The sequence below is a fragment of the Xiphophorus hellerii genome, chromosome 16 (genome assembly GCF_003331165.1).
Source record: "Xiphophorus hellerii strain 12219 chromosome 16, Xiphophorus_hellerii-4.1, whole genome shotgun sequence".
Classification (NCBI taxonomy): domain Eukaryota; kingdom Metazoa; phylum Chordata; class Actinopteri; order Cyprinodontiformes; family Poeciliidae; genus Xiphophorus; species Xiphophorus hellerii.
The window spans coordinates 632,928-647,861 of record NC_045687.1 but is presented as its reverse complement, the minus strand read 5'-3'; the positions used below and the strand labels follow the sequence as shown (position 1 = coordinate 647,861).

General features: G+C 48.2%; 2 protein-coding genes across 4 annotated transcripts; both read left to right on the top strand.

Moving 5' to 3' along the window:
* The first annotated feature begins 2,020 nt into the window (after positions 1-2,020).
* LOC116735624 (keratin, type I cytoskeletal 13-like) lies at positions 2,021-14,553 on the top strand. 2 transcript variants are annotated; one of them, XM_032587635.1, is made up of 7 exons: positions 2,021-2,589; positions 2,863-2,945; positions 3,015-3,171; positions 3,251-3,412; positions 4,298-4,423; positions 4,496-4,719; positions 14,403-14,553. In XM_032587635.1, the coding sequence occupies exons 1-7, from the start codon at positions 2,143-2,145 to the stop codon at positions 14,515-14,517; spliced, it is 1,314 nt and encodes a 437-aa protein (XP_032443526.1). In that variant the 5' UTR covers positions 2,021-2,142; the 3' UTR covers positions 14,518-14,553. The 2 variants fall into 2 exon arrangements, with proteins under 2 accessions (XP_032443526.1, XP_032443527.1); XM_032587636.1 differs by lacking the exon at positions 14,403-14,553 and adding an exon at positions 5,128-5,289 and having other exon boundaries at positions 2,026-2,589.
* Positions 11,274-14,325, top strand: LOC116735627 (keratin, type I cytoskeletal 13-like). 2 transcript variants are annotated; one of them, XM_032587637.1, is made up of 7 exons: positions 11,275-11,796; positions 12,516-12,598; positions 12,671-12,827; positions 12,911-13,072; positions 13,287-13,412; positions 14,020-14,094; positions 14,173-14,325. In XM_032587637.1, exons 1-7 carry the CDS (start codon positions 11,317-11,319, stop codon positions 14,323-14,325), a joined length of 1,236 nt encoding a protein of 411 aa, XP_032443528.1. In that variant the 5' UTR covers positions 11,275-11,316. The 2 variants fall into 2 exon arrangements, with proteins under 2 accessions (XP_032443529.1, XP_032443528.1); XM_032587638.1 differs by lacking the exon at positions 12,911-13,072 and having other exon boundaries at positions 11,274-11,796; positions 12,671-12,904; positions 13,243-13,412; positions 14,173-14,253.
* Positions 14,554-14,934: the final 381 nt, after the last annotated feature.

Genomic DNA, 14,934 nt, shown 5'->3' with positions numbered 1-14,934 from the left:
AGAGGGACCTGCAGAGGGACCTGCAGAGGGATCTGCAGAGGGATCTGCAGAGGGATCTGCAGAGGGACCTGCAGAGGGACCTGCAGAGGGATCTGCAGAGGGATCTGCAGAGGGACCTGCAGAGGGACCTGCAGAGGGACCTGCAGAGGGATCTGCAGAGGGATCTGCAGAGGGATCTGCAGAGGGACCTGCAGAGGGATCTGCAGAGGGATCTGCAGAGGGACCTGCAGAGGGACCTGCAGAGGGATCTGCAGAGGGACCTACAGAGGGATCTGCAGAGGGACCTGCAGAGGGACCTGCAGAGGGATCTGCAGAGGGACCTACAGAGGGACCTGCAGAGGGACCTGCAGAGGGACCTGCAGAGGGCTGAAGCCGACGATGCTGATCTGCTCTGTCTGTCAAGGTTAGCAGCAGAAAACATCCAAACTTCAGATGGGCTTTATTCATCATGGTGGCAGCATCTGTTCCTAAACCAGGACTGACCTCATGTCGGTGCCAAAGCCACGACTCCAAAGCAAAGAAGCCAGAAGTTTACATACAGCCAATAAGAAACATCCACCTGGCTGCCCTGGGTGGCGGCACCACCAACAGGAGACACCATTCCATGAACAGACCTCCTGCTGTGTTTAACTTAGTTTGTACTTCCTGCCAAAGACAGGAGGAGGACGTTCACCTCCAAATTGTACATAGGCTGGGTTGGGTTAAAATGACAGTACCTTGTTCAGATTGGCAGCAGTTCACCAGACCTGCTCTGGTCGACAGGACTCCGTAAAAACTGGTTTCCTGTCCCTCAGGAGAGACTTTTGTGTCCTGAAAACAAATACGGGATGATCCGGCCGTCTGTTTCTACACATCAGAAATGTTAAGTTAGCTTCTGCATCAGTACCCGACACATGCAGGAGTTTCCATCATCATCAGATTTAGGCCAAAATATTTACACATCAACACAGACGCCTGCAGAATAAACAAACCTGGTTCTTCCTGTTCATCATCTCAGTCTGTCTCCATCCTGGAACTTAAAGGAACTGAAGCAAAAACACCAAATCACATTTAGCATGTTAGTATTCTCTGCATCAACACCAAAACCAACAGCAGGCCGAAAATTAGTCCTTTCTTCTGGGTCAGCATCACAGTGGTCAGTGGTTAGCTAACCTGCAAAAATCAACCAATTTTATTTATGTGTTATTGTGCCGGATCCCACCACCGGAGGCAGAAATCTCCCAGAGTCTGAATAAATCAGGGTTTAGTTGCAAGTTCCTGTTTTCTGTTTCCCAGGAGTTTAATAAACCAGAAAAACTCTTGAAATGTATTTTTGTTCTGCTCAGGAGAGAATTTAAAGTTTACTCGTGATTTCTGTGACCCAGACTCAGAGGCCGGAGGTTCTGGTGGGAATCTGAGCTGAAAAGCACGGCGGTGGAGGGGGCATGATGATGACATGGAACTTTACTGTTTCACAGCCAGAGGAAATTTTTCACAACTGATTCCTCTGATGACAGTTGAGGATGAGATGAAACCTGCAAATATTTGCATTTCAAAGAAAGGAGCCAAATATTTGACTGGGAAACATGTGACTCACATGGAAATGAGGCGTTTTTACTCAGGGACAAAGGAACCTTTCTGATCAGGAAATATGGAGGCAACTCCAGACGGACCATCAAGCCTTCTGCCTCTCTGGAGAGTTCTGGTTCTGGTTCTGGTTCTGGTTCAGGTTCAGGTTCTAATCTGCGGCGGTTCCAGAGGCTCAGTTTCATCAGAGCGAACAAACAGAGTTTCATTGTCTGGTTGCACAATAAGAGAACAGAGGTGGGTGGGAGGATGTGTGCAGACCTGCAGGGCCCAAAGCAGCAGAGCAGGCGGGTCGGGACATGATACTGGATCAGGATGGGGGGATCCGGGTCTGATAAGAACCGGTTCTGGTTCTGGAAGACGTCCCTCATACCCTGCAGCTGATTTCATGGAGCAACAGAATAAAGTGCCTGACATTCCTGCTGCCGTTTGTCACCGTCCTGCGGCTGCAGTGGGTGGGGGTGTGACCAGAACCCCTCCCCACCCACTGCAGCAGCATAAAGGCGGCTCGGCCCGACCGCCGCTGCATTCTCCTCTCCTCCACCCAGAGCAGCAGAACTCCTCCAGCATTCCAGCATGGCCTCCATCTTCTCCACCCGATCCTCCTCCTACTCCAGCGGGGGCCGCCTGGGCTCCATGAGGAGCGGCAGCGTCTACGGCGGCGCCGGCGGCTCCGGGGTCCGGATCTCCAGCAGCACCGCGTCCAGAAGCTTCTCCTCTGGTGGAGGTGCAGGTTTCGCTGCAGGTGGAGGCGGCGCAGGCTTCGCCTCCGGTGGAGGTGCTGGCTTCGCTGCAGGCGGGGGCTTCAACCTGTCCGACGCCATGGACATCTCCGACAACAAGAAGGCGGCCATGCAGAACCTGAACGACCGGCTGGCCTCCTACCTGGAGAAGGTCCGCAGCCTGGAGGCGGCCAACGCCGACCTGGAGAAGAAGATCCGGGAGTTCCTGGACAAGAAGGCCCAACCTGCGAGCCAGGACTACTCCAGGTTCTACACCATCATCAGCGACCTGCAGAACCAGGTGAGTCCAGGTTCTGGTTCTGGTTTTAGGTCAGGGCAGAGAAACTGATGATGCTCCATTGTAAGAAGACAAAGCCTGAAATCCTGCCTGCCTGGGCCCCGCCCGCTGCAGGATCCTCTTCCTGCTGGAGGAAACTGGAGCGACCACACCCAGAACCACCAGAACCCGCGAGGCTTCGCTCACCTTAACCTGCATCATCTGACTCATTTCCATGTTTCCACCAGTAATCAGACTCAGAAAAGATGTTTTAAATCACGTCTGTCCTCCTCTCAGATCATCGATGCCACCCGGGTGAACGGCTCTCTGCACCTTTCCATCGACAACGCCAAGCTGGCCACCGATGACTTCAGGATTAAGTGAGTCAACAAACAGCAGCCTGACGGTTATTCACTGCTGATTAACTCCTAACTCTGTTTCTGCTGCAGGTACGAGAACGAGCTGGCTATGCGGCAGTCGGTGGAGGCCGACATCGCCGGGCTGAAGAGGCTCCTGGACGAGCTGACGCTGGCCAGGTCCGACCTGGAGATGCAGATCGAGTCTCTGAGGGAGGAGCTGATCTACCTGAAGAAGAACCACGAGGAGGTGAGCCGAGCCGAGCCGAGCCAACGGTCCGGCTGCGAGGCGGAGCGAAGCTTCAGGCTAAATCATGTCATTCCTGCAGGATCTGCTGAGCATGAGGTCACAGGTGGGCGGGCAGGTCAACGTGGAGGTGGAAGCCGCGCAGCAGCCGGATCTGACCGCCATGATGGCCGAAATCAGAGAACACTACGAGGGCGTCGCCAGCAAGAACCGCAAAGACCTGGACAACTGGTTCCAGGCCAAGGTGAGGCTGGAGCATCGGTTCTGCTAAAAACACAGGAAGTCCAGGAAACAGGTCCCCTACGGAGATACATAAGGGCCACAATGAACAATACGAAAGTCAAATTCTTTATAACAATCAGAACTTAGATAAAATACATAAATATCTGAAGTTATCAAGAGTGAAATTAAGGAAATAATAACACATTGTATTATTTAACCAATACATTGAATAATTAATAAAATTATCATAAATGTAATCAATAATAAAATATAATAATTATATTAGTAATTAATTTAATTGATTAATCACATAATAATTATATTATTCATATTTATTATATCATTATAATTATTTCTTTACTGCCATTATATAATTATATTCATTGTATAATTATGTAATATAATTATTAAATAATCATATTACTGATTTCAATAATAATATGATAATGATATAAATAATAAAATAACTAAATGAAATTAATGAATATAATAAATGTCTAATTATATTGAATAATAATCAGCCTGTTCACTTCACACCAATTAACTTGGCATGAGTTTTAGCCCCGCCCACAGGCTTGGCTCACAATGGAATCATATTATTACTTTTTAAAATGTATAATATTTAAATACAAAATCTTTACTACACTTACCCCATTTTAAGACATCTTAAAAAATAGATGCATTTAACTAATTTATTAGGTTGTGACACCTTTGGCCTTCTATACTTTTGGGACGTTTATGTCACCATCTAGAGGCGGCAAATGGAACTGCGTTTAAATGCTTGAAGTTTAAACTCCTAAAATGAACAAAAAACATTTTTTCCATACCAGAGAGAAAAACATTAGTGATGACAGCAGAGTGTCGTCTGCATAGATGCTGATTTTTCTGTTTGTTTTCTGTTTTTCAGTCTGAGGAGCTTCAGAAAGAAACCGCCGTCAGCACAGAAACGCTCCAAACGTCTCGCTCTGAGATCTCAGACGTCAAACGGACGCTGCAAAATCTGGAGATCGAGCTCCAGTCGCAACTCAGCATGGTGAGTCTCTGAAAGCTCCTCAACTCTTCTTCTGCTGCCGTGCTTCCTCTAACGTTGCTCTCACTCCTGCAGAAAGCATCTCTGGAGGCAACGCTGGGGGAAACGCAGAGCAGGTACAGCAGCATGCTGGGCGGCTACCAGATGCAGGTGACGCGCCTGGAGGAGCAGCTGATGCAGCTGAAGGCCGACCTGGAGCGGCAGGGACAGGAGTACCAGGTGCTGCTGGACATGAAGACCCGACTGGAGATGGAGATCGCAGAATACCGCCGCCTGCTGGACGGAGAGGGAGGCGGCAGGTGAGACACCAACTGCAGAAATCTTGTTTTTGGTCCAGTTTCTTGTGCAAATATCTTTGTACTCATGAAATAAGACAAAACTAATTTACAAGTAACTTTTCAGCAAAATACAGGAGTAAATTCTTAATTTTTTAGATCCATTGGCTGATTATTTCACTTGTAACAAGACATTTTTCCATGTTATAAGTGAAATAATCAGCCAATGGATCTAAAACTTTTTCATCACTATTAAGGAATTATTTACTCCTGTATCTTGCTGAAAAGTTACTTGTAAGTTAGTTTTCTTATTTTGAGTTTACTAAGACATTTGCATTAGAAACTAGAAAAATACTTGGTAGGACTTTTTGCAGTGAACTCTTCCAACAGCAGACAGTCCAGGTCAGTCTAACTCTTCCTCCTCTTCCTCAGCTCCTCTTCCTCCTCGTCTACAAAGACAATGACGACCAGGAAGGTGATGATCGTCACCAAGGAGACGTCAGAGAACGGAGAGGTCATCACCGAATCCCAGGAATACTCGTGAGACGTTGAACAGCCGCTGTTCTCTCCAATAAAACTCTACTGATCAACATCTCTGTGACTCCTCTGGTTCTGTTGGTTCTGCTGAAGTCCAGAACCGGCTGGTTTGGGTTTGGATCAATGTTCCAACATCAGTTCAGATCTAGAATAACAGAAAGTGATCCTGAAAACGAGATGAACCCAACCTGAAAGTCCGCTTTTCAGTCAGGCTGAGGTCTGGACTTTGACTAGACCAATGTTTGGGCCAAGCTTCAGCTCTAAAGACAGAAGGTCTATTCAATGGTCTATTCAACAAGCCCATATCATCAACCCTCCACTGCCGTGCTTCACAGCAGGAGGTAATGAACTAATGAACCTCAATGAGCCAAACATGAAGGCACCAGGTAAAGGTCCGGTTAGAACAGGACACAACGGATCCAGGTGTAAAAACTGAGATCAAAAAGAACAAAATGAGGAGTAAACAATAAACAAACTGTCATGGTGGGTTTTAAAAGGTGAGATCCAAAACCAGGTGACCAGAGAAAAAATAAACTCCTAAAAAAGTAACAAAAAGGAAAAGTTACGCAAAATTCAGGTAAACTAGCAGCGAATCGACGGTGGTGGAAAAACAGAGGAACCAGAGAACAGTCAAATCTAAACAAGTAACTAAACATCTGAGGAAAGACTGACCCAAAAACAAATAACAAAAAATGATTTTTTAAAAATGAACCCACAGACAAACTAAAACCAAAAACCAACCTGGGTTCCAACACAAGATGAAAAGAACTGATCAAAAATCTACATTTCATTCAAATATCTGTAATAAATGTTAACAAGCAAACAAATATGATAAATGACTTAAAATCAAATTAAATGGTTTGATTACAAGAGCTGAGGGTTCTGGACGGGTTCTACAGTAAAACGGACCGAAGTGTTCAGGAGGCGGAGCAGAGAGACTTCCTGGAGTCACTCCGATCATTGACCTGTTGGAGCGGCACCCAGCAGTCCTGTTCAGTCCACTTTAATCCAACTGCAGTCCATTTATCTAGTTAAAGTCCGGTTCAGTTGGTGAGGTGTGTATCCTAATTGACCTCTGACCTCTGGTCCTCCAGACCTCGGTCTGGGTTCAGTTGAAGTGAACTCTGGTTCGGCTTCAATGTGAACGCCAAGCGGACCAGAGATCGCTTCAAAGGCAGGAAGTGGACTACAGCGCAGGGCATTCTGGGTAAATACAAGCAAAGCTAACATGTTAGCCAAGCGCTAGCAGCAGAAATGGCTCCTGGTCTTTAGCCAAAGACTAAAGAGGAATCCTCCAACACTAAAATCTGACGTCTCCATCTTGTTTCCATCTGGTGAAGAAGGAAGTTGCTCTCAGTGTCTTCAGAGGTTTTTGTGTTGTTTCCTACAGTGGTTATTGGTGCAGCGCCCCCACAGGCCAGGAGGGGAACAGGTTGGTTTGACTCAGAGCAGAGAGAAAGAGAACTGTAATCAAACTGAATCCACCAAACTATTTGGTGGGAAACAGCCTAAACGTTGCAGGACTGGAAGTACAGACTCCTGATTCAATATAAGAGCTTGATCTTCACCATCTCTACTTGGACCTGAGTTTCCTTCCCAGAGTTTCCCTGCAGGTTCTCCACTTTCTGGGGCTCAAGGTCCAGATGTCAGTCCTGATTGAGCTGAAGAAAATTTTCTTCCTTTCATGGGAATCTTCCAGAGATTGGGAAAAGCCGGCCTTCAAAATATATACACTCTGATTAAACAGACCATCTTGTTTCTGGAGAGAAGAGGCTTTCATTCACACTGGTCCATGGGCATGACCTTTAACCTTTACCTGAGGCCTGCAGAGCCTGAGATGGGGTCATTCCTGGTCGTTCCTCTGACGTTGGGCTGAATCTGCTCCTGGGATGTTTTCCTCTGGAGGACCCAGAACCGCTGTCGGCCATTTTGGTGCTGTGAGCACAAATGCTTTGTGGTTTTTAAGTTAAATATTATTTTTGATTAGCAGACCTGAACTCTGCTTCCTGAAGCTTTACAGGTGGTATTAGGCTGAACATGGGATTTTTCCTCATGCTTTTATTTTGTATTTGTCATAGTTTTCATTTCTTCAAATCAGTATTTTGCCGCTTCTGTACTGAAATGGAAAATAACGCTTTGCTATAATGTCACAGGGGAGACTGGAGGAAATGAATCTATTTCTGGAGCTTTTTGTATTAAATGATTCACAAATTTTTATAAAGTCTGCAGGAATGGACCTAAACCTGTAGAGACTTTTTATGAGCCTGATTTATGAGGTCATGACTCACTGATGTGAAGCTGTTCCTTTCTCTCTGCTTTAAAACAAACTTCAGACCCTTCAGTTGTTAGCGGTGTCGCCCTCTAGCGGTCGGTTCTTGTTAAGACAGTTAAAGGAAGTCAGCCTTCAGATCCGTGAAGAAAACCCGGATTTCCTTAAATACTCAGAAAATCTGAGAAGGTTCTTTGATATTCCATCAGGTTCTGGATCTGAATGGTTTGTTTTTTATACATTTGACCAGATGAAGTGATTTCAGCCTCAGTTCTGTATTTTCCTGTAAATCTGAGGTCCGGAGGCGGAGAACAGCTGGGCTTAAATCACAAATCTGAAGCTATTTTCTCTGGCATTCTTCTAAATAAAAACAGCGGATTATTTATGATTTTAATAAACTTAATTATTACTATGAATAATATCCGAGCAGCTCTATAATGAAGCAATATAAAAACAACTAAATTGGGTTTTTAGAAATTATTAAAAACAAAATTCTCTAATAAAAAACTTTTTCAAAACATCTATTTTAATATCTCTTAAAAGGTTTTGCCCTGTTTCGAGGCTCTGCAGCTTCAAACTGCCCTCGCCTCCAACATGCAGTACCTGCCGACGGCCACCTGAGGGCGGCGTTACTGCAGGATTCTCTCTTTCACTCTGATGAAGCGGCAGCTTGGTTCTTGGTTCGGATCTGCGGCTCTACTTCAGGCAGGTCCAGGGTGCAGCACCAAGACTTGATCCAAACGACTTCATCTGAAGAACCAAGGTGGTGCTATGGCCTACTCAAAGGCCAGACTTATGTGATGGAAATACCTCAGAAACCTCAATGAAGACAAACAAGGTTGGAGACAAAAATGGAGCAGAAATCCAGCAGAACGCGACGGACTGAGAAAAAGAAGAAGAACCGATTTGAGTCCAAAGATCCGAAGGAAGCCGGTTCGGTTCTGTTGCAGCGAAAACCCAAAGCTTCGACTTTCATCAGACCTGAAGGTCTGCTGTCAGCTCCTCCTCTTCCTCAGCCTGCAGGCGAGCGGAGGAACCGTCCCGGTCCACGTTCACATCGCTGATGAATCGCATGAGCAAAACTGAGACATGAATCGATCAACGTTAGTCACAGTGACTCACCACCAGGGGGCGTGTCTGAGTGAGACGGTTTTAGTCCAGAACCGGGGCTGAATGACAGCTGGACCGTTGCAGCCAATAGGAAAACTACAGTAGCACCATTCAACCCAAAGAGGGCGGCACTGAGACGGTTTTAGGGAAAGTATTGCAGGATTAAATCTATAAAGTGTCACATTCAGCACAAAAACAAGTCAGGGCCCTGAAGGAGCAATTTAGACGGCTTATCCGCAAAAGAATGTTGATTTGGGGCCCCGTTGCTCTTCATCGCCCTCCGGCTCCTCAGAAGTGTTTTTCTCTTAATCACAGAGTTTCCGCCGGTGTTTTCTCAGCCTCTCCAGTTGTCTTAGTAGTAACAGTAGCTGCAGTGGGAGGGGCCAACTGGAGAACCCCGATGAACCAGAACCTGTTATAATTTAAAACAAGCAGAACCCGACGGTCCAAAGGGTCATGAAGGTCTGCAGAGCCGAACTCCCACCAACATTTAGGACGGGGGAGAAGCTGAACTTTGGTCCTGATTAAACTTCCACTAAAGGCCATAAAGTCCCACAATCAGCGATTCTGTCGCTGCGGTGATGGATTACTGTCACCATGGAAACGTCTCCCTGCAGGGATTCCTGCCGTTTCAGCGGGGGGCGATGCCGGTGCACCTGCCGCCCTGAAGGTTGGCATCAATCAACGCTCTGACGGCTGTGCTGACTGCAGGGAAACATATAGATCTGAGATCAGACCTCCAGGTGGGTGACGGGTCGGCGTGCCGCGGCTGGTAGGATCAGAAATGAAATCCTGCAGGCGGGGGTCAAAGGTCAGGTCCTGAACGGGTCTGTGGCTCTAATCGACAAGATTCAATCGGTTTGTCAAAGAGAACGTGAACGTCTCCAGTGATGAAAGTCTCTGTCTAACCAGATGTTAGTTTTCATTCAGGATGGGTAGCAGTGGTCATAAACCCTCAGTGGGCGGAGTCAGAGGAACCACAGCAGGTTGAAACGTCACACTGGACCATCATGCTCTCTGTTTCATGATTAGCTTAGCCTGTTATAGCACATGCTGTCATTGACACATGGTGGCTGAAATTAGCGCTTTAACATTAGCTTCTGCTAAATACTACAGTGGTCCAGCATTTAGCATTAGCTTCTGCTAAATGTTGATTTAGTGCTTTAGCATTAGTGGAACTAATGTGTATGATTAGCGCTTCACTGTCAGCACTGCTAACTTTTTAGCTAGCGGTACCGACCACTGCTCCAGGTCCAATAACATGACCGGTCCTTCCTGGTCATTTTATGGATCTCCCTGCTTTTGTTGGAAACTTAAATTAATCTCTGGATCTCCTCAGGAAATACGTCTAAATGAAATGGCTGGAAAAGCTGCAGGTAGAAACGCCTCAGGTGACGACCCAAAGTCCGATTGGACCATCAGGCTCTCTGTGGACGCTGAGCTTCTGATCCAAAGATGAATAAAATGATAAAACATGCTGCACCTTGCTCCGAGTCTCTCTGACATGAAACATGTCTTCTCACTCTCCACCTGATGTCTCTGTGTTTTCTTTACACAAGCTATTAGTTTACCGCTCTGGTTAGAGGCCAAACCTTTTCATGCTTTAGATGGAAAATCAACTCCAGTAAGAAAAGTTAATCCTTCATCCGGCGATCCGTGAACGACGGATTGAAGCAGGAATGTTTCCACCTGCCGCAGCAGGTATGATGGACCTGCTGGTGAAGGAGTTCAAGGAGAAAAGAACTCCTGTTATCCAGAACCAACACTGAACATCAAGTCAAAGCTAATGGTACCCTGTCCTTCCTCCTGAGGAGCAAGCATGTGGCCACAGTGGGAAGGAACAACTGGGGAACCGAGAGTCAATACCTTCAACTCGCCAAAATCCTCAGACCAGTCCTGAAGAACTTCGTCTGTTTTGAAGTGGGTCCAACAGAACCCAAGGTCCAAACGTTGCCTTGGTTCCCCAGTTAGGAGACGCAATCAGTCAGTCCATCAGAGGAAAACAGAACCGGCGCCAGTCGGCCGGGTTCTCCTCAGCTCCTTCCATGAACTCCTGACTGGATGTGGAGTTTCCTTCCTGGACCGGTCCTCTCCATGATCCAACCTCTGATAAGCAGACAGCATCAGGAGGTCAGAGGTCACCTCACCAGACCGGGTTCTTCCTGTTCCAAACCAGGAGGTCCGGATGTGCGAGAGACGATCAGGGAGGATCTTGATCCTGGAGATCAGCTCCTCCATCTCTGCCTGTGGATCCAACCTAAAGTGTGTTGGTGTTTGTTTGACCTCAGGCTCCAGAACCCAGAACCTCCAGGTCCATTCCTGCAGACTTCCTGCCTGGTTCTGCTCAGCAGAGGGAAGGAAACTCTGACTTTACTGGTCCTCAGGACCTGCATCCTGATCCATCGTCTGTAACGGACCTGGACCAAGGTTCTCCAGAGACGGAGGAACTCCGCCGCGCCTCCACCCGGACCTCCAGGCTAAACGCTGTCATTCCTCAGAACCGCCTGACGTTCCCGACGCTGAAGCGTCTAATTTGCACCTCAGCGAAGCGCCTGCAGGTACGGATTTTGTCGGAACAGGTCTGGGTAAAGGTCAGCTCCACGCCCAGCGCCTCGCATTCCTGCAGCCTCGCCTCCCGCAGGAGCTTTAAAAGCCGCGCCGCCTCCTCCGCTCCTCACTCTCCTCTCAGAGACGCAGCATCCGTCATGTCCACCACCTTCATCTCTCGCTCCATGCGCTCCTCCGCCGGCTCCGGCGGCTCCGTGAGGGGCTTTGGAGGAGGAGGAGGGTTCTCCTCCTTGAGGGCCGGCAGCGTGTATGGAGGAGCAGGAGGCTCTGGGGTCCGCATCTCCTCGTCCCTGGGTGGAGGTGGAGGAGGTGGAGGTTTCTCCCTGGGTGGAGGTAGAGGTGGAGGAGGTGGAGGTTTCTCCCTGGGAGGAGGTGGAGGAGGTGGAGGTTTCTCCTTCAGCGCCTCCAGCATGGAGGACAGCCTGGTGGGCAACGAGAAGTTCACCATGCAGAACCTGAACGACCGGCTGGCCTCCTACCTGGAGAAGGTCCGCAAGCTGGAGGCGGCCAACGCCGAGCTGGAGCAGAAGATCCGCGGCTTCGTGGACAGCAAGGTGGGGCCCTCCACCCGGGACAACAGCGGCTTCTTCACCTCCATCACCGAGATCACAGAGAAGGTGAGGAGAACATGAAGCGTCTCCTGGTGGAGATCTGGAGCTCCAGGTTCTCCTGGGACTCATCCTGATGCTTCATCTCTTCTTCTCTGGAGTCTTTCCTCCTCCAGCTCTTCTCCAGACTCAGATCTTCCAGGATTTTAATTTGGTTTTCTTCGGATTTCTTCTTCTGGTTCTCTTTCCTGAAGTTATGATTTCTGAACCTGGAAGCCTGACTAGAAGTTACTAGCAGTTTTCTCCAGGTTTTCCTTCTTTAAGGACTATTAGGATTCTGTCATAGTTCCAGATATCAGTCGGTTACCAGCAACACCTCGCTAAGGTCAACCAGTTGAGCTGATTAAGGTCAGCAGCAACATGTTGAGATCAGTAAAACCTTGTTAAGGTAGGGAGGCTTGTTAAGCTCAACTGGTTCCTTAACAGCCGGTTCACCAACACCTCGTTGTAAGTCTTCCACCTTGTGAAGGTCAGGTCATTAAGGCCTTCCAAATTGTTCTGGTCATCTTGGAAAGGTCAGCAAAACCTCGTTCGGGTCAGTAGAATCGACTTGTTCAGGTTCCAGTTTATAAATCAGCTTCGGTGTCTCAGTGAATCCAGATTCCTCGGTTTCCTTCCAGCCTTAGTTTTATGATAAAACTCCTCCTTCCTGGCAGTGAAGCTCCAGTCTGTCTCCATCAGAGCTCACCTGCTGCCTCCGCTGTTCACCTCAGACTTCCTGTGTGCAGATCCAGGAGGCCCTCCGAGTGAACGGAGCCGTCCACCTGAGCCTGGACAACGCCCGCCTGGCCGCAGACGACTTCAGGACCAAGTGAGTCCTCCGTCCCCCCGCCCAGGTGTGGGCCGTGCGCAGCGCCTCACCTGTCCTCCTGTGTCTCCTCAGGTACGAGAACGAGCTGGCCATGTGGCAGTCGGTGGAGGCCGACATCGCCGGGCTGCGGCGGCTCCTGGACGAGCTGACGCTGTCCAAGTCGGACCTGGAGATGCAGATCGAGGGTCTGAGGGAGGAGCTGATCTACCTGAAGAAGAACCACAAGGAGGTGAGCAAGACGGCGTCCGGGTCGCCGCGGGAGAGTTTTGTGATGATGTCATCGTGTGTGTGTGTGTGTGTGTGTGTGTGCAGGAGCTGGTGTTCACGCGCTCCCAGATGAGCGGCCAGGTCCACGTGGAGGTGGACGCCGCGCCGGCTCAGGACCTCACCAAGGTGATGGAGGAGATCCGGGAGCATTACGAGTCAGTCGCCGCCAAGAACCAGAGAGACCTGGAGGCCTGGTTCCAGACCAAGGTGAGCCGCATGACCTCACTTCCTGTCCTCTTCTTCAAACTCTACCTGTACTTTGTACAGGACACAAAGGGACGACTGTTTTCCAGTCCTCATGTTTTCTGTATCTCCAGTCAAGTTTAGAGGTTTGGTGTGGATTAGGTTCTGGTTCTGGTTCTGGTTAAGAATAAAAGCTGTGTGTGTGTGTGTGTGTGCGTGTGTGTGTGTGTGTGTGCAGACAGAGACTCTGAACAAGGAGGTGGTCTCTCAGTCGGTGACGCTGCAGGAGACCAGGGGCGAGGTGACAGAGGTCAAAAGGTCGCTGCAGTCTCTGGAGATCGAGCTGCAGACAATGCTGGGCATGGTGAGGACACACACACTCTGACACACACACACTCTGACACACACACTCTGACACACACACACTCTGACACACACACACTCTGATAAACATTAACACACAGCTGCTGCTATCGCTGCAGCTAATGATTATTTTAGTAATTGATTATTGTTTATTACTCAAAACCTTTTTTTATGAATAAATTAATAATTCATAACATTTTATTGCCTAAAAGTCACTAAACATTAAATTAGTGGACATCAACATGAGAAAAGCCTTTCTGATCATCAATACAGCATAGAGCTGATTAATTATTGATTAACAACTGGATGTAAAAGTGATTAATTGATTTTATTACAGAAAATAAAGCAGGTTAAAACTGAACTAGAGAAGTTCTGAATAAACTGATTAATAGGATTTTATCTTAAATGCAAAATGTTTATTTTTGTAGCTGTGACTGTGTTGTTCTTTAGCAAACTGGTTTTATGCTCCACTTAACGATTAATCGATTCAATTAATCTGATTAACTTCATCCAGCGTCTCTGAGGGTCTAAACAGCAACTTTTAACTATTTGGTTTTTAAATGAACGGAGTGAAATAATGAAGTTCTTCTTCTGTGGTTTGTGCGCAGAAAGCGTCTCTGGAGGCGACCATGGCTGAGACCCAGAGCCGATACTCGCTGCAGCTGTCCGGCTACCAGATGCAGGTGAGACCGGTTCGGTTCTGGTTGACCTGTGATGTGGTGAAAGTGGGAGGAGCTACAGCCTCACCTGTGCCTGTGCAGGTATCGTCCCTGGAGGAGCAGCTGGTTCAGCTGAGGGCCGACATGGAGCGGCAGGGTCAGGAGTACCAGATGCTGCTGGACCTGAAAACCCGGCTGGAGATGGAGATCGCAGAATACCGCCGCCTGCTGGACGGAGAGGGAGGCGGCAGGTGAGACATGTTCACCTGGAGAACGATCCTCAGCCCACAGGTGGTCGGCTCCACCTGATCTGTGCTCTGATTGGTCCGCAGCTCCTCCTCCTCCTCCACGCGGCGCGTGGTGACCATGGTGGAGGAGACCGTGGACGGGAAGCTGGTCTCCTCCTCATCTTCATCCACCTCTTCCTCAGTGACTCTTCCTTCCTGATCACTCACCTGAGAATAAACCAGAGTCCGCCTCAGCGCCGCGTGTCCGTCTTCATTTCTCCTCCAAAACCTCACCGAGTTCGGGTCCAGTCAGAACCGGGCCTGCAGGCTGCTGGTCTTCAGAACCAGAACCAGTAAAAAAAAAAAAAAAAAAAAACAGTAAAAAAAGTTCTGGTTCTGGCTGCAGATGTAAACTAAATGGAGGTTCTGATTACAGGAAAAAGTTACCAGATAACATTAAAACTCCAGTAAGTAACTTATTTAACATTTTATTTTTATTTTTCATATCAGCTGACAGTGAGATATCAGAGAAATAATCTGTGGGAAAAAAGTTTCCTCCCAGTGCTGATACAACCAATCAGAGCCAGCGGGCGGGTCTAAGCGCTGTCAATCACCCTCATGCTCAGTCCTCCTTGCT